Source organism: Drosophila serrata, unplaced genomic scaffold (genome assembly GCF_035046125.1).
Source record: "Drosophila serrata isolate PLE 108 unplaced genomic scaffold, ASM3504612v1 contig_165, whole genome shotgun sequence".
Classification (NCBI taxonomy): Eukaryota; Metazoa; Arthropoda; class Insecta; order Diptera; family Drosophilidae; genus Drosophila; species Drosophila serrata.
Window position 1 is genome coordinate 2,438,600 of NW_028257063.1, and position 23,144 is coordinate 2,461,743.

At 43.0% G+C, this 23,144-nt stretch overlaps 9 protein-coding genes across 10 annotated transcripts; 6 read left to right on the forward strand and 3 right to left on the reverse strand.

Annotated features, from left to right (window-relative positions):
- Nucleotides 1-51: 51 nt before the first annotated feature.
- Nucleotides 52-771, forward strand: LOC110177781 (uncharacterized). The gene is made up of 3 exons (XM_020944650.2): nt 52-168; nt 233-292; nt 348-771. Exons 1-3 carry the CDS (start codon nt 160-162, stop codon nt 561-563), a joined length of 285 nt encoding a protein of 94 aa, XP_020800309.1. The 5' UTR covers nt 52-159; the 3' UTR covers nt 564-771.
- Nucleotides 772-1,305: 534 nt separating this feature from the next.
- LOC110177765 (uncharacterized) lies at nt 1,306-2,263 on the reverse strand. 2 transcript variants are annotated; one of them, XM_020944631.2, is made up of 2 exons: nt 1,917-2,263; nt 1,306-1,788 (listed from the first exon to the last, which is right to left on the reverse strand). In XM_020944631.2, exons 1-2 carry the CDS (start codon nt 1,926-1,928, stop codon nt 1,420-1,422), a joined length of 381 nt encoding a protein of 126 aa, XP_020800290.2. In that variant the 5' UTR covers nt 1,929-2,263; the 3' UTR covers nt 1,306-1,419. The 2 variants fall into 2 exon arrangements, with proteins under 2 accessions (XP_020800290.2, XP_086683149.1); XM_086827023.1 differs by having other exon boundaries at nt 1,920-2,143.
- A 1,154-nt stretch (nt 2,264-3,417) lies between these two features.
- Nucleotides 3,418-10,500, reverse strand: Oda (Ornithine decarboxylase antizyme). The gene is given in 4 exon segments (XM_086827022.1): nt 3,418-4,810; nt 4,877-4,928; nt 4,930-5,086; nt 10,383-10,500. Coding segments are annotated over 4 exon segments (765 nt in total). The 5' UTR covers nt 10,409-10,500; the 3' UTR covers nt 3,418-4,280.
- Nucleotides 5,086-6,587, forward strand: SmD3 (small ribonucleoprotein particle protein SmD3). Its single transcript, XM_020944785.2, has 2 exons — nt 5,086-5,971; nt 6,294-6,587. The coding sequence occupies exons 1-2, from the start codon at nt 5,653-5,655 to the stop codon at nt 6,428-6,430; spliced, it is 456 nt and encodes a 151-aa protein (XP_020800444.1). The 5' UTR covers nt 5,086-5,652; the 3' UTR covers nt 6,431-6,587.
- An 841-nt stretch (nt 10,501-11,341) lies between the features above and the next one.
- On the forward strand, nt 11,342-13,940 carry CCT5 (chaperonin containing TCP1 subunit 5). The gene is made up of 3 exons (XM_020944511.2): nt 11,342-11,615; nt 12,125-13,106; nt 13,168-13,940. The coding sequence occupies exons 1-3, from the start codon at nt 11,508-11,510 to the stop codon at nt 13,704-13,706; spliced, it is 1,629 nt and encodes a 542-aa protein (XP_020800170.1). The 5' UTR covers nt 11,342-11,507; the 3' UTR covers nt 13,707-13,940.
- Nucleotides 13,834-15,132, reverse strand: EndoG (endonuclease G, mitochondrial). Its single transcript, XM_020944516.2, has one exon. It carries the CDS (start codon nt 14,879-14,881, stop codon nt 13,949-13,951), a length of 933 nt encoding a protein of 310 aa, XP_020800175.2. The 5' UTR covers nt 14,882-15,132; the 3' UTR covers nt 13,834-13,948.
- Nucleotides 15,133-15,320: 188 nt separating this feature from the next.
- On the forward strand, nt 15,321-18,357 carry Cyp6a22 (Cytochrome P450 6a22). Its single transcript, XM_020944513.2, has 2 exons — nt 15,321-16,797; nt 17,862-18,357. Exons 1-2 carry the CDS (start codon nt 15,732-15,734, stop codon nt 18,293-18,295), a joined length of 1,500 nt encoding a protein of 499 aa, XP_020800172.1. The 5' UTR covers nt 15,321-15,731; the 3' UTR covers nt 18,296-18,357.
- Nucleotides 18,358-18,718: 361 nt separating this feature from the next.
- LOC110177689 (putative cytochrome P450 6a23) lies at nt 18,719-20,809 on the forward strand. Its single transcript, XM_020944512.2, has 2 exons — nt 18,719-20,120; nt 20,294-20,809. Exons 1-2 carry the CDS (start codon nt 19,025-19,027, stop codon nt 20,713-20,715), a joined length of 1,518 nt encoding a protein of 505 aa, XP_020800171.2. The 5' UTR covers nt 18,719-19,024; the 3' UTR covers nt 20,716-20,809.
- Nucleotides 20,810-21,365: 556 nt separating this feature from the next.
- Nucleotides 21,366-23,069, forward strand: LOC110177694 (putative cytochrome P450 6a20). Its single transcript, XM_020944518.2, has 2 exons — nt 21,366-22,501; nt 22,563-23,069. Exons 1-2 carry the CDS (start codon nt 21,412-21,414, stop codon nt 22,988-22,990), a joined length of 1,518 nt encoding a protein of 505 aa, XP_020800177.2. The 5' UTR covers nt 21,366-21,411; the 3' UTR covers nt 22,991-23,069.
- Nucleotides 23,070-23,144: the final 75 nt, after the last annotated feature.

A 23,144-nucleotide genomic window follows, 5' to 3' on the forward strand; every position in this document is an offset into this window, starting at 1 on the left:
CTCCGGGATGTTTTGCCCCTTATAAATTATGTTGGTCCACCTATGGGGAACACAGTTTACAGACAACAACGCTTCTAACCAGAGCACCGGGAAAAGTTGCTAATTTCAGCGAAATATTGACTGAGTGAACGTGAATTTTTGCAAATAAAATCAACAACAATGGCAAAGGTAAGGAAATACAATAAACAGGTCGAATTTGGCATCATAATCTATTATGTGTTATGTTTGTCAGTTATTTTCCGTACTCTTTGCCCTGGTTATAATTGGCTGTATATCCGCCGGACCTATAGAGGTAGGTTGTGTACTTTCTCTACATTATGTCCCTCCTATTAAGCGGTATTTTTCAGAAAAAGGAGACTGTTGCTGATGGTGATCTTGCCACTGCCGATAGCATTGGCTATGGCTACTATGCGGCACCACTTCCCATTTACTACGGCGGCTATGGCGGCTATGGAGGTGGTGGCTATAAGTATGGCGGTTACTCCGGATATAGCGGCTATGGCGGATATCGGAGCTATGGAGGATCATTCTACCGACCCAGAATTTACCCAGTTTGGGGTTAAATAATCCAAAATCATAAGCATTGCAATAATTTGTTCCTAAACACCAAACACAACATTCCTTAAGTAACCAAAGAAATTATACAAGCTCCTAAAAGCAAGTTAACCCTTTCACTGTCCGACAATGACGTCATTGGAGTTTTTGACCCCTGGCACAATTAACACCGGCTTTAGCGCAATAAAAAAAAAGTTAAACACTTTATGTACAAAGTACGCATGTGCGCGGTTTATTATTTTCAAATTTCAAACCGGATTGCGACGGGGACTTGGCCCGGCGCTTCCAAAGAAATTGAGGCGGCTCCATGGCCCTGCCCTGGCGGCTGCCAACGTAACAGAAGAGCTAACCGTGTGGTTGGCCAAGCGTAATTACACATCTGAACCTAACGCCGAACCTGGACTTGGACCCATCTTTAACGATCCGCACACATGCTTAATTTTCGGGCTATAAACGGGGTCACGAAGAGAGCTGGACTATAACAGTGGATATCGGTTAAGAGATCAGTCATATTTTGGCAATAATATTATTGTTCAGATGGTTCCATAAGTATTTTTCGCAAGAAACATAGTTATGCATAACAACTTTGACTAAAACTATTATTCCATATAAAATTTAGAAATCTCGTTTTTTAAACCAAATATTTCCGTTCATTAGAATATTCTACACTTCTCCAATTCCCACGTGTTATGTTTACATGCTTAACTTAGTAAGTTAAGTTAATGAGAGTTTACTGTATTGCAAATTTTAGTGAGCTTGACTTTCAGTGCTCCGCCTTTTTTTATTTTTGGCATACAGATGGGTACAGCTTACATACACATAAGTTAGGATTTAAATAGGAATCATCTCGGCTATACAGCATCTCTAGTGGTGACGCGATCCTGAGTGGCGTTTGTGGTGGTGCTTGGAATTGGATCTGGCCTTCCTGCTGGTGGAGTGATGGCTCTTCAGATGCTGCTGCTTATGCTGATGGTGGCTCTTGCTGTGACCATGCTCAGAATGGGCCTGCCTGCCCTTCCTCTGGGAGGTGGATTTTTCATGGATTTTGTGAGCTGCCAGGTGAGGGAAATTCTTTCCTTGGTTGTGATGCTCCTTAAGCTCATGATGCTGGTCCTTGTGGTGGTGCTGCGACAGTTGACGCTTGTGGTTCAGATGATGATTTCTATTGTTATCCTCATCCAGGGGCTGCATGGCCAAAGCCACGGCCACCAAAAGTATGGCAAAAACAATAATCTGGAATGACCATCAGGGTATATCAGGTAAACATAATTGAAACGGATTGAAAGTAAATTAAATTGAACAACTGCCTTATCTCACTTCCGACGATAAGATAAGTTTCCGCCCCATCGAATTAGACTCACCACCTTCGACATGATAGCACTGGGATGGATAGCGACTTCAGAGCGCTTACAAAGCCTTTGTGGTTCGTGTAAACTCAGCGAACTCGAAAACTCGACTGTTTTTCGGTACCTCTGCCGCTGCTGGTTATATCGTTATCTGGCTAAAGCCCCCTATATGTGTATATGAGTATATATTTTGTTGTCTCTTTCAGAGCGCCAGAGTTTTATCGCCTATAAACTGAATAGACGACAGACACTGAGCAGCAGGAAACGAACAGCTGTTGGCTCAGTTCAAAGCCGAGATTAGAAGATTGTCTAAAAGACCAGCTTTACAGTTCGCTGAAAAATGATCTGACATTTCTCATTATTGCATCATATATTTACCTATGTATATATAGAAGAGATAATTTCTATTAGCTGATAAACATTTAGTCAATGACTATTTTTTAATAAGTATACTCAGCGAAGAAGCGATAGCCAAAAAGCATATAAGTTCTTTTAATTTAAGAACAAATACTTTTACCTTTTTCTAAGTATAAGAAGCAAGTCTAAAAAACCTTAGGATTGTTAATCATCTCCAGTTGGCTAGTTAAAGGGAACATCCTGCACCTTTTCCCTGAAATTATCTTCTTGATTTTATACCCTTGCAGGGTATTATAATTTTAGTCAGAAGCTTGTAACGTGTGAAGGAGTCATTTCCGACCCAATAAATCATATATATTCTTGATCAGCATCATCAGCTGAGTCGATTAAGCCATCTCCAGACAAAATCTATTTTTTTTTTTTTTCAAAAAATTGTCGAAAATTCGCAAAAATTGGAATCTCTTCAAATGTTTAACTGAGTGAACAGATGTATTAACCTGATAAAAACTAACATAGGATTGGAATCGGAATTTAAATTAATCCTTTTTTGGCTTAGTTATAAGTTTTTTAAACTTTGGTTGGTTGAAAAAATTGTGGTATAAAAATAAAGATAAATATTGACTCAAAGAATGGTATTTTAATTTTAGTCAGAAGCAAAAAAATGTATTTAAATATTTGACATTTATAATTCTAATCAAATTTGTAACATTTAATTTTAATACATTTTCTAGGTATGAAATCAACCTTACAGCCTTTGCATCCCACTTTTCAATGACTAATTGTGTTTGTTATCAAATAAATAATTTTAATGCTGACAATTTAAAAATTTTATAGCCCCTTTCCTTTCTGATAACGCTCTGTTTTCTAGTGTCCATAGAGAATCAAGAATAGACTCATAGACAAACCTATATGTACATATATTGGATTAAACTAATCTATCCATTATCTGTTTATTTATTCACTCAATTTGCCATCGGGTTGAGTCAATTTGTGGAGCACTGGAAATTCGACGTACCTAGAAAGAGAAGGCGATCTTGGCTAGAAATTTAATCAGCAGACTGAGCCACTCGAGATATTGTACTTGCAAACAATAATAATAATGCGCATTGCCCTGCGTCATAAACATATATATTTGTAAATAATTAAAAGCGACACTTGATACATTTTGTTAAGTCATATGTTTTATTATTGGAATCAAAAAAATAATGCATACAAAAAATATTGGAATAAATAAAAGATTTGCTCACGTTTGCTTGCTTGGTGTGGAATCTATTGGTTAATAAGTTTATTTATATTGGATATATCGTACGTAAGTGTATCTGAATTTGCTGGCGTATATAAAGTAGTTTATACGAATATGTGTTTTCCTTTCTTTTCGTCCTTTTTCCATCTTCCACTCTTTTTCTTTCCCTTTCTTATCGCTTTAGATGTACACAAAGTGAATAAAAATATATAGTAAATATTTTCTAGTAAGAAACAAATGGGATTACATATACAAATACAAATATATATACGTTTAAATAAAAAATGTTGAACAAAATTGAATATTAAGTGAATATAACAAAAAGCGAAAACATAAAGACAAAATATTGATTCACGATTAAACTTAGGATTTATACATTTTTTTTTAGCATTTTCTCATATTTTAAACTTTTTTTTTTACATTTTCTATAGTTTTTTTATGGTTGATTATAGATGTTGTGTATAATAATAATTTACGATCAGGCTCTTAACGTGGCTGGCCAAATACATAATTGAAAAACTACCTCCGTGGACAACTTTAAACGATTTTCGACTACGTAAACACCAAGAGAATGAATTAAGATTGATTTGCCTGTCATTGAACACATTGTGGGGACTCAATATGTCAGTTAGAAGTGGAACTACTAAATAGATTTGCGGAAACTACGGACATTAGATTGTTTTTCTCGGATTAGTGATGTTTTGGTAACTTCTCAGATTTTAACTTGATTGGCTTGCTGTTCTTGTTGTCGCGAAAATCGTCCCCTTTTTGCCGTCGAACTACTCCTCGATGTTGTAGAAGAAATAGTTGTTCTCGTTGTCGTTGATGGCGCCCGGCGGAGCCTGTGGTGCCTTCCTGGACAGAGGCTCAAAGCCCATGAAGAGGAATGCCTCAACCAGGCGAGCACGGTCCGGCTGATCCTTGGCCATGGCCATCACGATGCCGTCCACCTCCAGCTTGTCCTCGGCAAACTCCAGTAGCGAAATGAAGGTCTGCTTGGAGCCGGCCGGCGGAAGGTTTTTCGGCAAGGCGACATACAACAAGTTATTGACTGGGTTCAAAATCGTATTCCAATTGGTGTACTGGTCCTCGGTTACATGCAGCTTGATGGAAATCTGCACCGGCTGGTCGTGCTGCAAGATCTGGCGCAGCACTTCCTGGCAGTCATCTTCCGAGCACAGCGAATGGATGTCGGGCTGTGACCCCGAGTCGGAGCAATCCGACGCGGAGGACGACAACGACGACGACCGGGAGCCGGTCCCGTAAAGGCTGCCACCAGCCGAGTCGACCGAAGACTTACGGCTGTAGCCTGAAAAAAAAAGAGATTTAGGCTCCAGAAATGCCCTATAAAGGAGACACCAGATTCTATACTCACCCGTTAAGAGCGATGCCCTATCGTGATCTGTTCTGTGGTGGACAGGGACATCAGGACCACCACAGAGGCCCTACGCCGAGAGAGATGCGGTAGGACTCAGTTGACATGGTCGTGGCGCAAGAAGAAGTGGAGATGGTGCGGAGCTTGCCATCGGCAATACCGCTGTCATTAAACTCTCTTCTAACGAAGCCACTACTAAACACTGGGTCGCTGTGGAGAGAAGAATTATTAAATAAACTCTGTGGACTTTGGACAATGGACAGCGCTAGCTCGATTTTGTAGAGTCCTCTTAAATTTTGACACTATTGCAAATCTCTGACATGTTCCCCCATTATTTACCACATCATGTTGAAGCGGATGAGTTGTTGGCTGAAAGTCGCAATAGCTACTGGCTAACTGATGGCCACGACGGCGAAGCAGAGATCTTATCAGCAGCCGTAGCGGCCACAGCGGGACAATGAAATAATATCGCTTTTTATGACGCTCATTATTTGTGTTTATTTTTCGAAGCGATAAGATACGCGCGCCTTACTTATCGTCTCTCCGATAGATCGCAACGATAGGCACGCATCCGAATACAACCCCGCGCTCACGAGGCAATTTCACCACAGCGTGGCGGGAAGCCACTTTTGGTCACACTAACTTTCGGGATTTTCGCTCGTGAAAAGAAAAGCCAACCAGTTTAAAACGCCATTTGCAAAAAAAATTAAGGTGGAGGAACAAATCCGGAAAATTTACACAAAGCTCACATAAAAACTAAATAAAATCAGTTAAACATGTCGATTGGAGTGCCCATCAAAGTGCTGCACGAGGCCGAGGGCCACATAATCACTTGCGAGACAATCACCGGCGAGGTATACCGCGGCAAGCTAATCGAGGCGGAGGACAACATGAACTGCCAGATGACACAGATCACGGTCACCTACCGGGACGGGCGTACGGCCAACCTGGAGAATGTCTACATCCGTGGCTCTAAGATCCGGTTTCTCATCCTGCCGGACATGCTGAAGAATGCCCCGATGTTCAAGAAGCAGACGGGCAAGGGACTGGGAGGGACGGCGGGCAGGGGCAAGGCTGCCATACTACGCGCACAGGGTGAGTCGGGCACTTTTAGTTGTACTTGTATTATTTTCTTGCAAGAGCTGTCGTAATTGAAGGAACCTCATAGTTTTGGCTTTGCTGCTTTAGCTTATCTTTAAATAAGTAAATTAAGGGTAATTCTATTATTGCACATATTTATCTCATAATTTAGAGTGTTAAATAGTGAAATATGTAGGAAATAAACATAAAATTCAAAGAACAAAGTAAATTTAAACAATTATAAGAAATTTTATTATTAGTTTTCAATTACGACAGTCTTGTATTAAGAAATTTGCCTTAACCAACTGCAAGTACTAAGCAAATATATACTTTACAGCTCGTGGCAGAGGAAGAGGCGGGCCACCGGGCGGCGGAAGAGGATCTGGCGGACCTCCGGGAGCTCCGGGCGGCGGTGGTGGACGCGGAGCCTGGCAGGGAGGACCAACAGGCGGACGTGGACGCGGCGGCCTGTAGGAATCTACACACAGCTCATAGCCAAGGCATTTTTAATCTCTAAGTTACGGGCACTATTATATTATTAGCGGGCGGGCTGAGACTTTTCCAGAATTTTTGTAAAGTATTTAATAGGCGAGAAAGTGCCGTGAATACAAATAGAACTTGAATTTGAAAACGCAACATCGCTTTACTGGGACAATTTGAAGCTAGAAGGAGGGAAGATTAGTCACCATCCACCAGAGGACGCTTACAAGGAGCTGATCCTTAAGCACACTAATATTGTCGTCGCCTTTCGAATGTTATACAAAGAGAGCAATTCCATGACAGTATTACAATCTGCGTTAACTTGACTGTCGACGGATAGCTCTCTTCATTTCACTATTCGTGGAGGTAGCACCGAAACAGACAGGACAACAGACGAATTAGGTCAGACAAGAAAACAGAATTTTGGTTAGTGCAGATTAGTTTGATAGAGCAACGTCGAATATTATACAAAGAGAGCAATTCCATGACAGTATTATTGTGGAACTGGACTGTCGACGGACAGCTCTCTTTATTCACTTATTCGCATTTAAATCTGAATACTTTCTAGGTGTTAATCAAACTTACATATAATTGTGGTGTGGACGACACAAAAAAACGGATACGCAACGCTATATATAATATACTCTCGAGTGTGTGTATATTTATTGTTTGCCGGCAGAGTTCGCTCGAAATATGCCAGGCATTTTGTTGTTTTCCCCTATGCCAAGCCAATTAAATCAACAAACTGCGCACTTGGCAGAGGCCTGTGAATTGAGCGAAATAGAGGCCTGAATGGGAACAGAGAAAAGGCTACACAAATCGCTCTTAATGGATGCAATTTATGGTAATGGATGAACAGTAAATATGCAATGTCTACGACATCGCATCATCGATTGAATCGATGGCACGTGTAATGGTTATTGAAAGCGCATCTGCTCAAGTTGCTCCCATTAATTAATATATGTAAGGTCTTTGGATCTGACGTACCCCTGGATGTTCTGCTGGCTCTCTGGCAGCGGCAGGTCGCTCACTGTCGTCATGGCTAAGTTAAATATTTGTTCGGCTTGAGGATTTATCACAGCTGCAGTTCCACTATCTAATGTACAATTATATGGGCTTGTCTTATGTGTGCCTTGTCTATCACAGTTGCGTTGCTTTCGGTCCTGCGACGGCGCTTAGAATTCACATCGAAAATATCTGTTTCTTCACCCTGCCTCTCTCTCTCTCTTCTGGGGTTTCTCGCTGATCTGTGAGGTGGTGCTGTGCTTTGGGCGTTTGTCTGGCGACTGACGAGATGCAAACGGTGGCGGCATCATTTATGTGATTAACTCACCGCCACTAGGAGGCCCCTCCGAGATATACATACTAGTCGCCAGATATACGTATACAAAAAGCTGGTACAGTCGGTGGTCGGTCAGATATGGATCTGAATATGAAATGGGGTGAATCTTGTTCCAAGGTCAAATATACTCCCTTCTGCCTCCCCCTCATAGGCGGCGATTGTAGTCATTGTGCTGGCGAATTGCAAACAAATAAGGCGCAAATAATTCGAATTAAAAATGCCGGCAACCAGCCCAACATTTGTATTTGACTGACTAACACGAGGCACAATGGCTAAAAATAGTCAAACAAAAATTACTAAGCAAAAAATAAAAAATTGAAGACTTTCAGTCGAGTCCAAATTTAAAGCACGTGTCTGCTGTTTTTGTTGTTTTCTTTGCAAAACAAAAGTATTTGTTAATCAATATATTATTGCCGCTATAAAAATAAGGTCCCAAAACGTGAGAGGTCGGTATACCGAAAGGGTGTGCGGCAAAGAGGTACCGAAAAAAGCAACGTGACGTACTGTCTGTGAGCATTATGAATATATGAATAATTGTATTTAAACAGTAGAGGTCAAAGCAATAGCTCTACAGATAAGGGTATAAATACAACTAATAGCAGGGTTTTGTGATTGGCTGATAAGACGGTCGACATATTGCCAAATTCTTTCAAATTAGCTTATCTTGGCTAACACTAATAAGTCACTTTTTATAGGGAGCCTCTTAATATAGAAGTTTTAATAATTGAGCTATATTTTTTGTCAGCTTTATGATACGGTTCCCATTTGAATAAATTTTTGCGTTTAGCTTTCGGCGAAAAATGGCTCCTGGGACTGGTTACAATGTTTAAAAAAAAAATGTTACAGAAAACCAAGGCAAGCGGTTTATTTTTATGTCCTAAACTGTTTCAAAGAAAACGTGTGTGTCTTTGCGTCTTCTTGTAGACTTATGAAAGTATTCACACAACACATTAATTCAGGCTATAGTCTTTCAGTGCAGATCACGTGTCGCCGGCAAAAAAACTTAACCTATCTGTAACTTCTTACACAATGGATCTTTCGAGTCGGGAAAACCTTGGCTGTAGTTTCTCATTGTTTCCCGTAAACTCCTCTTGCAGCCAAAATCCACCAAAGAGAACAAGGAACGTCAAGCCATATACATACAAAGATAGTACTCTACCTAGATTGTATTCAGATAAAAAGCAGGTGATAAGCTAACATAAATGGATGGCTTGTGTAACCACATCACAAAGTAACGTACTAACCGGACAAATATTAGGGGATCAAGACACTCACTATCTTTAGACAGGGAAAAACAGCAGTAAAAAGAAGTGTACATATGCGAGCGAGATTTGAGGCAAAGGCAGGAAAATATGTCATAAAGCAAACACGGGCAGGGGAATATATGGCCGTGGCAGAACAATAGAACCTCCGATAAGAGATACGATCTCTGATAAGATTAATGAAAACGAGGAGAAGTGAGGCAGATGAGAGAGTGCGAACGGAGGGCAAAGCGGATGCGACGAAAGAAGCTGCTAGAAGCGAGCCGATGACCCAATATCTGTCTGTCTATAGTTGTCTCCCTCCCACCTATCTCGCATGCAACATACAAAAACAAAGCAGAATGCATTGGCGAGTGGAATTTTCCCTTGTTTACCACAATTACTCCTCTGAGTGTGAGTCTGTATGTGTATTTGCGAATGTGGTTGTTTATGACATAATGCTGCATGCAGAAATAAAAAGGGAAGCATTTTCTGGGCACTTCCAAACATGGACCAAATGGCTGGAAAACGTAAAACAACGGTAAAGACCTGTTTCTTGCAGCGCACTTAATCCCATTTCATTGCATAAGGTTCGCTTGGGTAAATGCCAAATTCCAATTAGAGGAAAACATGGTAAACAAAGAATAGAGAAACACACACACACACAAACTTTTTTGGTTCTCCAGTTGGATGGGGGGTCAAACTGTAAATAAAAAAGAGCACAGCGTTGCCAGATTTCACAGCGTGATGTGTCTTCGGCGCTAATTAATTAATTATACAGTGCCTGCAATCAAAGGGGTTAATAAAATATCATGCCGAGCAGATGCTCCATCCGTAAGTGTTGTTATTTATTTGTGTTTACAATCAACAAAAGAAATCAGAATCTGCCGACAGGGTGGCAACCACGCTAAGCGCCATCTTGGCCTGGGCACAAAAACAACAAATAAATAAGGCAAAAATAAAGTAAAAAATTAAATTTCACTGTGTCGGTTGAAATCAATTGTTTACTTTACTTACGAACCGTGCCACCGTACAAACAGGGGCAGAGATTTCATTGTTTTCTCCTTTCCTTTTTTTTTTTCTTCTGTGTGCGTCACAGATGATGACAGAAAAAAAATTAACGCACACACACGTGTGTGTGTGGATATAGGAGCAAAATAACCATCACCGATTAGCAGGTTACACTTAAATTTAACACTACAAACCACTACAACCAAGACCAAGCCACCAATTGGGAAGGGGTCGTGCACAGCGACTCCCCACACATTTTCGATTTTTTATTTCTTTTTTCTTTGCACTACAAAATCGACTTGCACTTTATTTCTCTTTGTATATGGCGACCAGTAACGAAGCCACTACTTACAGTTTATTATTCATATTGGATGGCATTTTCACTTTTAATGGTTGCAATTTAACGCACTGAAAATCAAGTAGAACTTTAGTTTTGGGAAAAACTGGCGAAATAGTCTCAAAATAAAACTGAGCAAAATGCCAACCTCGCCTTCGTTTTATAGAGTGGATGGTATTTTTTTTTTAGTATTTTATCTAATGATTTTTCTAGTGAGGGTATTCCCTATACAACTGAAATACTGAACATATTTCCAACTGAAAACAACTGTTCCCATAAAATCATTACTATAATTACGGTCGTTCATTTACTTTGAGGCCGCTGAATTTACCTACTGAATTTATTTATTTATTCATATTTTTCACACAGCAACTCTTTTCCCCATGTAATAAAATTCAAAATGATCAGGAACAGCGGATATACGAATTGTGTTTCAAAAAAATTCAGCATAATGATGTAATATTTAAATTTAAATTTAAAACATTATCACCTGTTATAAGGCCAAGACTGTATTGAAAAGTATGGAATGTTTACTACCATAAATTTCTTGATCTTCATCGAATGTTGGCAGAATTTCAAGGGGTGTTATTACAGAATTCGACAGATGCGAAACGCCATATTTCATCTGATTTATTGATATTATAACTGATATTATAAAATGAAGTTTTTATAATTAGATTAGTGTTCTGTTCCCTTATTGTGGCAACTTAATCTTATATGAAACACGAATTGAACCCTTATTTGTTATACCTATAAAAAAATAAAAATTCCTTACATTCCTCTATACTCGTCAATTATTTTTAAGTAAAGCACTCAGCTGTGCACTTCTTTACAAAAAAAACACTAATAACTAATTTTTCTTGTTTTTAAAAAAATTATTCGATTGCTTACACCTTGTCCATTGAAACCTTTCCCTATCCAGCTGGAAATATCGGATAAATGTTGCGATACATCGGCGATGTTTTTAGTAATTCAGTTCTCTAAATATACCGACAACACTAAATCTAACTATTCAACACTGTCAGAACGCGTTTGTTGTTTTTTAGGTTCTGCTGTAATTCGTTTTGAATGCTATAAGGAATTCGGGAAAACAAATCTTGGAAAAACGTGCGAATCCTCAATTCTTTCAACTCAAAAACCATGAGCGCCTTTCCCGGAACGTTCGCCTTCGACGAATATGGTCGGCCTTTCATCATCCTGCGCGACCAGGAGCGCCAGAAGCGCATCACAGGAACAGATGCCATAAAGGTAAATGAAAGAGGGACCTTTTGTCTGTAAGCGAGTGGATTTCGTGTCCTGGAGGAGTTTAAGATCTGTGGATGTCTTGAAGGAGGGCTTTCCTTTAAGCTCCCACCGCTGTAAGCCCTAATAATGACGCATCGTCTGTAGAATGTTCCAGATGTTCCCCGAAGCCGGCCTAGAATAGGCCGGTGGTTCATAATTATTATGGATATATTGGATATATCCTGTCTGATATGTGAGCTGAGAGCTTAAATGTGTTGTTATTCATTAACTGCCCTGGGCAGCATAAAATTAAACAAAACTGACATCACTTGAGCGATTTTGAGGTTAAAATGCCGAACAGATGTTTTTCTGTCTTGCCGGCTGAGTCACGCGCCCTGTGAAAATTGTTGATGTTGAGGGGAAACGGGGGGGAAACTCGCTTGCAGACTTTAACTTCGCTTTAAAAAAGAAAATGAGTTTACTTTACAAGGATTAGATTATCGACTAATAATTACCTTTCCTCCCCCATTCAGACGCACATTATGGCCGCCCGCCAGATCGCCTCTACCCTGAAAACCTCGCTGGGTCCCAAGGGTCTGGACAAGATCATGGTAAGCGCCGATGGCGATGTAACCGTCACCAACGATGGCGCCACCATCATGAAGCTGATGGAGGTGGAGCACGAGATTGCCAAGTTGATGGTGCAGCTGTCGCAGTCGCAGGACGACGAGATCGGTGATGGAACCACCGGCGTTGTGGTTTTGGCCGGAGCTCTGCTGGAACAGGCAGAGGGCCTGATCGATAGAGGAATTCATCCCATTCGTATCGCCGATGGCTTTGAGTTGGCCGCCCAGTGCGCCATAAAGCAGTTGGATGCGATTGCCCAGCCCTTCCCTGTGGATCCCAATAACAAAGAGCCCCTGATTCAGATCGCCATGACAACGCTGGGCAGCAAGATCGTGAACAAGTGCCACCGTCAGATGGCCGAGATGGCTGTGGATGCCGTGCTGAATGTAGCCGACATCGAGAAAAAGGACGTGAACTTCGAGCTCATCAAGATTGAGACCAAGGTTGGCGGTCGCATGGAGGATTCGATGCTGGTGAAGGGCGTTATTGTGGACAAGACCCTCAGCCACTCGCAGATGCCCAAGGAGCTGAAGAACGTCAAGCTGGCCATTCTCACCTGCCCGTTCGAGCCCCCGAAGCCCAAGACCAAGCATAAGCTCGATGTTACTTCCGCTGAGGATTACAGGGCGCTGCGCGAGTACGAGCAGGAGAAGTTCACGCAGATGGTTAAGCAGGTTAAGGACGCCGGCGCAACCCTGGCCATCTGTCAGTGGGGCTTCGACGACGAGGCCAATCATCTGTTGCTGCAGCAGGAGCTGCCAGCTGTGCGCTGGGTCGGTGGCCCGGAGATCGAACTGATTGCCATCGCCACCGGTGGTCGCATTGTGCCGCGCTTCGAGGAGCTTACGCCTGAGAAGCTGGGCACCGCCGGCCTCGTCCGGGAGATGGGTAAGTTTTTGCTTTGTTGACATGAAGGAGAAGAAATTGAATTTGTATTATTTCCTTCCAGCCTTTGGTACTTCCAAGGACAAGATGCTGGTCATCGAGGAGTGCAAGAACTCCAAGGCTGTGACCATCTTCTTGCGTGGTGGCAATGCAATGATTATCGCTGAGGCCAAGCGTTCCATCCACGACGCCATCTGCGTGGTGCGATCGCTGGTAAAGGATTCGCGTATCGTTTACGGCGGTGGAGCGGCCGAGATCAGCTGCTCCTTGGCGGTGGCCAAGGAGGCCGACCAGCTGTCGACTCTGGAGCAGTACGCATTCCGCGCCTTCTCCGTGGCCCTGGAGAGCATTCCCTTGGCCCTGGCCGAGAACAGCGGCCTCCATCCGGTCGAGACTCTGTCTGAGCTGAAGGCCAGCCAGGTGGCCGAGAAGAAGCCTAGCCTGGGCGTGGACTGCATGCTGACAGGTGATTCGGACATGAAGAGCCACAATGTGGTGGAGTCTCTGCACTCGAAGAAGCAGCAGATCCTGCTCTCCACGCAGCTCGTCAAGATGATACTCAAGATCGACGACGTGCGCTCCAAGAACGAGGGCGGCATGTAGATGCACAGTCCTTGATCCACTAACACCGCACATCAGCCAACACCCGACAGATTTCAGATTCACATCCCCTCGCCTTGCTATCTCTCCTCACGAACAACACCCGCGCAGCGCCTCATCTCTATGTATATCTGTATTACTTGTTTACTTTTATTAATCCACAAGTTCTTTGGAAAAGAAGAAAAATTACATTAATCGAGGGGCTATCCCTGGTCAAATACACTAAAACCAAACTAAGACTCCAGCTAGACCTTCTTGCCATTGATGGTGGCCAGTTGCTTGCGGTTGATCTGGTCGAAGAAGAGCAGCCCCGCGGACCGTTCCACCGTCTCCGGGGGCACCTGGAACACGCTGATGGGGGTATCGTTGCTGATCACTTGGTTTGGCATAACGTAGGCCTCCATGTGGAGTTTGTGGTCGGAGGATTCACCCACAACTACCTTGTAAAAGTGAGTAGGCACGGCCACCGTGTTAGAGCCGATGACCTCGTATTTGACGTACATCTTGCCGTCGTCCTCTTTGCGCGGCAGGTACAGTGGACCCGTGCAGACGTACACGTTGGCATAAATTTTGGTCAGTTTCCGGACGTGCATCTCGAGGGTGTTCCACGCGTCGCGGTTGAAGCCCTGGCCAACCTGGGGCGCCATGTTGGATAAGTAAAAGGTCTCCTCGCAGTGCTTCTGGTGCAACCGGTGATTCCCCGCGGCAGCCATGTGGCCGCGGTCGTATCCGGATCGCCGGTAATCCGTGTTCTGCGACCGAAAGAAGGGGTGTATGCTCTCGTCCTGCTTGAAGTCGCACTTGGCACGGTCCACGGCGTCGTTTTTGGCCACGGATTCGGCGGTGAGGTGCTCGAACACCCAATGGGGCACTCGGTTGCGGCGATCGTAGGACAACACATAGTCGGAATGGGAGCGCACGTGATCCAAACCTGGGAAGCCGTATTTCATGATCTGACCAATCCGGGATGGCGTAGCTGCCAAGCTCACATTCCCCTCCTGGGCGGGAATCAAGCTGGCCGCCGAAACGGTTCCAAATGTGGGCAATCCCGGCAGGCGTGGATGAGTTCTGCCGCAGCCGTCGTTGTGCTTCTGCCGCTCCACCTGGGAGCCGAGGTAGAAGGCACCCGTGGCGGTGGCACTTAGGGCTAACCACATGCCCACTTTACGCACACTCATTCCAGCAGTTTAATTAATAAAAAATAATAAAAAAAGAGTATAAATAACGACCGCTATTGCACAATTTAGGTACGGTGTGTGACCAGAGTCAATGAGTCAAGATAAGACCTGTCGTGTAATTTACTGACAAACAGAAGCTAGCACCTCCGAAATCAGCTGTTTGGATTCAAAAATTTAAATAATTAACTTGTTAAAGATATTAACTGATCAAATCTAAAATAAAAAGTAAGGAATAAGAATGAAAACAAGAAAATAAATATAATTTGGGCACTAACTTTTCTTTAAAATCAAATAAACTGGTTAAAGGAAAAGTCTTGCTTCCAAGATATTTTATTTTTAAATCACTACATAAAAAAACTTAGAAAAACCTTGGGTAAAGTGATTTCGAAATTATGCCTAAATATATTGACATTCATTAAATGTTTACAAAGGAGCTAATAGAATCGATCTAGCTGTCTTAAAAAAAAAAAATTAACATTCGCTTAGTTCACAGTTTCTATTAATTCTACTGATTTTAATAATAATTAATATATAAAATAATTACATTATTATTTTCTATGGGTAGGATTTATATTTATTGTATTTAGTTTATATATTTTCCTATTGAACTTCTTGTCCACTCCCCGTCGCCGCCTTACTTGTTCCTCCGTTCTCAGCTTAAAGCTTTGGGATCGGTGACTCGATTCCAAATTGTTTCACTGAAAAGCGGACTTATTTTCGACGAGGTTATCTGGTGGCGGGCTTGTTTACATTGGAACTGCAGCTGATTAAAATAAACCCGGACTAGTGCCACTGGTGGAACGTGATTGTTCGTTCGATTTTCAGTTAAAAGTGAAACCTTAGCGCGAGGATGCTGGACGTGGTGGCTCTCCTACTGATCGCCCTGGCCGTGGCCTTTTGGTTTGTGCGCACGCGCTTTAGTTACTGGACTCGCCGAGGGATTAACAGTGTTCCTGGACACTTTCCCGTAGGTAACATGGAGGGTTTCAGGAAGACGAAGCACTTCATTGATATCGTGACGCCGCTGTACGAGAGATTCAAGGATTGTGGAGCTCCGTTTGCGGGTTTTTTCCTGATGCTGCGCCCAGTGGTGCTGATCCTAGACCTGGAACTGGCCAAGCAGATTCTGATACGAGACTTTGCCAACTTCGAGGATCGTGGAACGTACCACAATGAGCGCGATGACCCACTTACGGGTCACCTGTTCCGTATTGATGGACCCAAGTGGCGGCCGTTGCGCCAGAAGATGTCGCCGACGTTTAGTTCCGCCAAGATGAAGTACATGTTTCCCACGGTGTGTGAGGTGGGCGTGGAGCTGGGCCAGGTGTGCGGCGAGTTGGCGGATAATGCCATGTGCGGCATCCTTGAAATCTCGGACCTGATGGGACGCTACACCTCCGATGTCATTGGACGTTGTGCCTTTGGCGTGGAGTGCAACGGCCTGAGGAATCCGGAAGCCGAGTTTGCAGTTATGGGCAGGAGAGCCTTCACAGAGCGGCGACATGGCAAGCTAATTGATGGGTTCATCGAGAGCTTTCCCGATTTGGCCCGGATGTTGCGCATGTGCCAGATTCATCAGGATATCACCGATTTCTATGTGAGAATCGTCCGAGATACTGTGCATCAAAGGGAGGAGCAGGGCATTATAAGGAATGATTTCATGAATCTGCTGATCGAGATGAAGCAGCGGGGTGAGCTCACCCTCGAGGAGATGGCCGCCCAGGCGTTCATTTTCTTTGCAGCGGGCTTTGACACCTCCGCTAACACCTTGAGCTTTGCCCTCTACGAGTTGGCCAAACAGCCGGAGCTGCAGGAGAAGCTGCGCCGGGAAATCGACGAGGCCTTGCGGCTGCATCAGGGTGAATTCACCTACGACTCGATGCAGGAGCTGCGCTACATGGAGCTGGTCATAGCAGGTGGGTCGATATGGGGTTCTGATTGGGTTAAAGAAATTATTGAATCATCATAAAAACTATTTTCCTTTTAGTGCTTTTAATAAAAATGCACCAAATATAAACTAAACCTTAGTACCTCTACAAACTATAGTTTCTCTACTTTTTAGTTAAACTTCTCGAAATCTATTGTTGGCTTAGCTAATTTGTTTGAATACATAGCATTAGTAAGCAGGTTACCCTTAAAAACGTAAAAACCATAATAGCTCTCAAACTTTGTAGACTTTCTACAAGTTTCGACTAAGCAAAAAGTGGATTAATTTAAATTTTCTGGTTTAAATGTATTCTTTTAATGCTAATTTTTTTGAGGTAAATGTCAGTTTTGAAAACATCATAACTAAGCCAAAAATTAATTTCATTATGTTTCATTTCGATAGTATTTCTGTGTAAGTTTTTATAGGGCTAACAAATCTACATACTGAGTTTTAAAATTTTAAAAATTAAATTTTTTTTGACAATTTTTGACGATTTTAACGATGTAACCCCTTATAAAATTTTGAAAAAATTGACAAAAATTATTCTTTTTCCTACATGCCTAGAATGATTCGCCTGTTGATGCTGATCAAGAATATATATGATTTATGGGGTAGGAAATGACTCCTTCACAGCATTACAAGCTTCTGATTAAAACTATATTACCATTTTTGAGTCGATCTTATTTATATTTTTTATATTTTTATATGACAATTTCTTCCACAAATCAAAATTTTAAAATCGCATAATTTAGCCAAAAACGCATTTATTTTAAATCGGAAACCGTTTCTATGCTAGTTTTTGTCAGGTTAATAAAACTGCATACTTAAATTAAAATTAAGAGAGATTTAATTTTTTTTTTTTCGAATTTTTGACAATTTTAACGATGTAACCCCTTATAAAATTTCGAAAATTTTGAAAAAAATAGATTTTGTCCGGAGATGGCTTAATCGATTCGCCTGTTGATGCTGATCAAGAATATATATGATTTATAGGGTCGGAAATGACTCCTTCACTGCGTTTGTATAAATATACCATATATATTTTTCTTGCAGAAACCCTTCGAAAGTACCCTATTCTCCCGCAACTCACTCGGATCTCTCGTCATCTGTATGCCGCCAAAGGTGATCGTCACTTCTATATAGAACCGGGTCAGATGCTCCTGATTCCTGTGTATGGTATCCATCACGATCCTGCCGTATACCCCGAGCCCCACAAGTTCATCCCGGAGCGGTTTTTGGCCGACCAACTTGCCCAGCGTCCCACCGCCTCCTGGCTACCCTTTGGCGATGGACCACGAAACTGCATCGGGATGAGGTTCGGGAAGATGCAGGCGACCATTGGACTGGTGAACCTGCTCAGGAGCTTTCACTTTAGCGTCTGTCCACGCACCGAGAACAAAATCGAGTTTGTGAAGTCGAATATTCTGCTGTGCCCTGCCAATGGCATTTACCTGAAGGTCCAAGAGCTGAGCCAAGTGAGGAGATAGTGTTCTGTTGTACATTTTTACACGATTTTATAAATAATGTTATTGATTTGCTTATCAATCTACGTATTCGACTTTTCTTTGAGTAATCTAGGTTAGTTATTTGATAATTTCTTGCTCGGTAATGGTGAAATCTACATGTACTTCGGCAAGAACACGAATTGTCTTGGAAAGCATTCGGGAAATTGTAATTATTTATTTCACCAGGTGCAACTTTTATGTACTAATAATAACAAAAGTGCCTACTAATGTTTACTTTCATATATTTTAGCTAACAAAGAGGAGATCTTCGGGTTGACTTGATTTTGTGATCTTATTTTGTCCGAGTGTACATTTTCATGCTTTAGTGAGCGGAAAAATATATATATATTCTAAAATTTTATTTGGATCTATTCTTGTTTGTGTATAAAGACGATTACGTAATTTGTTTTGTTTACCATGAACACCGCCAGCTGGTGCTCTTTTTTGTAAACATTAATTTATTACTCTCTTTATATATGTATACTGGTTACTCTTATATTATATATATTTTATTACTTTGTTCAAACATAAGAATTACACAGAATTTGTTTTGTGAGAGAGCTCAGGCCCGAAAGTTAACCAGCTTATCAACGATAACTCGTATCTGAAATCGCATTTTGCAATTCACAGAGCGAATGAGAGTGGTTTCCCTTATAAACGTCGTAGTTAACGACTCTGGAACTCAGTTCAGAGCGGAACCTGGAACCTGAAATGTCGCTGGTACTGACGCTGATTGCCATTGTGGTGTCGCTGCTCTTGTTCGCCGCCCGGCGACGTCTGGGTTATTGGCAGCGTCGAGGTATTCCGCACGATGTGCCCCATCCGTTTTTCGGTAATATTAAGGATTGGAACAAGACCCGACACATTGCCAAGATCTTCCGGGACTATTACCTGAAGTACAAGAACTCGAATTACCCCTTCGCCGGATTCTATTTCTTCTTCACTCCCACTGCCGTGATCACCGATCTGGAGCTGGTGAAGCGAGTGATGATTAAGGACTTTAATCACTTTGAGAACCGTGGAGTCTTCTTCAACGAGATCGATGACCCGCTTTCGGCCACACTGTTCAGCATTGAGGGCCAAAAGTGGCGTCACCTGCGGCATAAGCTCACTCCCACCTTCACGTCGGGCAAAATGAAGCACATGTTCCCAATCGTGGTCAAGGTGGGTGAGGAAATGGAGAAGGTCTTCAGCAGCAAGATCAAGTCCGCAGGTCCCAGTGGGGGCCAGGTTCTGGAGGTCGTAGATCTGGTGGCACGCTACACAGCTGACGTAATCGGGAACTGTGCCTTCGGGCTGGATTGCAAAAGTTTGCACAATCCCCGGGCGGATTTCGTAACGGTGGGCAAGCGGGCGATCACGGAACACGCCTACGGAGGATTGCTGGATATATTCCTTTTCGGGTTTCCCAAGTTGTCGCGACGCCTGCGACTGAAGCTGAACGTTCAGGATGTGGAGGACTTCTACACCAAGATTGTGAGGGATACCATCGACTACAGGCTGAAGACCAAGGAGAAGCGCAATGATTTCATGGACAGTCTGATTGAGATGTATCAGAAGGAGCAGGCCGGCAACAAGGAGGACGGTCTCTCCTTTAATGAACTGCTGGCCCAGGCCTTTGTCTTCTTTGTGGCTGGTTTCGAGACGAGTTCCACAACCATGGGATTTGCACTGTACGAGCTGGCCCGGCACCAGGATGTGCAGGATAAGCTTCGAGCCGAGATCAACAGTGTGCTGGGCAAGCACAACAATGAGTTCACCTACGAGGGTATCAAGGAGATGAAGTATCTGGAGCAGATCGTGATGGGTGAGTGCCAGAATAAGTTCTAGTAAAAGAAACTGATTTCGTTAAAATGTTGATGAGAGAATTCAGGTTTCTCTTTTACCAAAAGTTAACTCACACGAAGACCGCATAATGAAACCAGTTTCTTTTGACTTCTCCAAGAAGAAACCAACACAAAGACCTACTTTTTCTTTCAGAAACCCTTCGCAAATACCCGGTTTTGGCCCATCTTACGCGTTTGACCGAAACGGACTTCTCGCCAGAGGATCCCAAGAATTTCATTGCCAAGGGCACTATGGTTGTGATCCCGGCTCTTGGCATTCACTATGATCCGGATATTTATCCGGAGCCAGAGAAATTTAAGCCGGAACGTTTCACGGAGGAGGCCATCGCCGCCAGGCCCTCGTGCACCTGGTTACCGTTCGGCGAGGGTCCCCGAAACTGCATTGGATTGCGATTTGGACTGATGCAGACCTGCGTGGGCTTGGCCTACCTCATCAGGGGATATAAGATCAGTGTGGCTCCACAAACGGAAATACCCATCCAGATCAATATTAAGAGCATCCTGTTGTCTGCCTTGAATGGCATCCACCTAAATGTGGAGAAGATTTCCAAATAGCAATGTATTTTTAAACTGTGGTGATATATTAAAGAAAATATCTTGAAATATAGTTGTCCAAATAAAAAATGGAAATAAATGTCTAATAAATGGACTTGAGTGAATATTGTACTTTGAATATTTGATTAAAATTTGATTACAGACTACAATTATTAACCATTAACGTTGCGACCTTATATAGCATTCCCCTTGGGTGGGTAGTCGAGTCTCGAACAGTTGCTATAGACTTTAGCTTACTTAATTGTTTGATAACCAACATAATTTCATATTTAATATTCAAAGTTTTAAATTAGTACCTTGCCTTAGTGACTGAAAATAGGGTTTACTGTCAGTTTGTAAAATTAGCCAAATATTTAAAAAATAATCTACAAAGTTTGTAACCAATAAATGGTATTAAATTAGGTTATTATTTAACTAGTAGCCATAACAAGCATTGTTTGGTTCCATATTTAAGATGACTAACAAAGCTTAAGAGAGTCAAATGCTCCGAGAGTTTTATTCAAGAGAACTTGTTTAAGCGATTACCGGTGGAATCCATTATTTCGCACTGCCTCTCGTCGCTTTCATCATGATTAGTGGGCTCCATGGTTCACTCGGTCCGAGCAGAGCGCTGGGCGATAAGAGAGTCCAAAGCTCTCTTGGAGCTCATTCTATATAAGTGATGGCTGCTCAGCTGTTCGCTTCAGTATTCTCAACATGCTGGTTCCAATCGCTCTTCTAGTCGGCGTCCTCACCCTTGTCGCTTGGTGGGTGCACCAGACCTTCACCTACTGGAAGCGTCGCGGCATTCCCCACGATCCGCCCAAGATTCCGCTCGGCAACACCAGTGAACTGATGAAGACTATGCAGCTGTCCCACATCCTCAAGCGAACTTACTTCAAGTACAAGAACAAGACCGATGGACCCTTCGTGGGCTTCTACGTTTTCGCCAAGCGGTTTCTCGTGGTCACCGACATTGACTTCGTGAAGACTGTGCTGATCCGGGACTTTGACAAGTTCCACGACCGCGGCATATTCCACAACGAGCGGGACGATCCGCTGACGGCCAACCTGACAACTATCGAGGGTCAGAAGTGGCGGACTCTGCGCCAGAAGCTGACGCCCACCTTCACGTCTGGCAAGATGAAGAACATGTTCTCTACCGTGCTGAACGTGGGCGATGAGCTCATCCGAGTGTTTGACGAGAAGATCTCCTCCAGCTCCCCGCAAACCCTAGAGGTCACCAATCTTCTGGCCCGCTTCACCGCCGACGTGATCGGAGTCTGCGCCTTTGGCCTGGAATGCAACAGTCTGCGGGATCCTAATGCTGAATTCGTCAGAATGGGAGAGTCGGCGATCAACGAGCGTCGTCATGGCAGACTCGTGGATTTGCTCCTCTTCGGAGCACCCAAGTTGTCAGCCAAACTGGGCATCAAGACCCTGTTGCAGCCGGTCGAGGACTTTTACATGAACATCGTTAAGGATACCATTGAGTATCGCATTAAAAACAAGGTGTCCCGAAACGACTTCATGGACATGCTAATTGACATGAAGCTGAAGTACGACAGTGGCAACAAGGAGGATGGCATTACCTTTAATGAGCTGGCCGCCCAGGCCTTCATATTCTTTCTGGCTGGCTTTGAGACCAGCTCCACCACCATGGGATTCGCCTTGTTCGAGTTGGCCTGCAACCAGGACATTCAAAATAAGCTGAGGGCAGAAATTGATGGTGTCTTAAAGAAGCACAATGGCAAGCTGGACTATGACAGCATGCGGGAGCTAACCTACCTGGAGAAGGTCATCGATGGTAAGTTAGACAAGAAAACGATAATGTAATCATACAAAGGGATTTTTCTTCTTTCCCCCAGAAACCCTAAGGAAACATCCTGTGGTGGCCCATTTAGTTCGCATTACCACAAAACCCTATGTTCATAGTAATCCAAAGTATTCAATTGACCGTGACATTGGCGTTCTTGTGCCCACGCTTGGCATTCACCATGATCCGGAATTCTATCCTGAGCCGGAGAAGTTCATCCCGGAGCGCTTTGATGAAGACCAGGTGAAGCAGCGACCTGCCTGTACATTCCTTCCCTTCGGAGACGGTCCTCGAAACTGCATTGGCCTAAGATTTGGAAGGATGCAGGTCATAGTTGGAATGGCCCTGCTCATCCATAACTATAAGTTCGAGCTGCATCCCACCAAGACATCGGTTCCGATTAAGTACAAAGTCAAAAACATTTTGTTGAGCGCCGATGGCGGAATCAACCTGAATGTCAGTAAGATAGCGAGGCAGTAGAGTGATTCACCCTGCCTGAGTAACATATTTAATCCAGTTTGAAATAAATACTAATTGAAATTGAACTTGAATCACGAAAGCACATTTGTTTTTGCCTTGATATTACCCCTAAGAACTCGTTTAATCCATTCATAACTTTGCACTCAAACTTCTA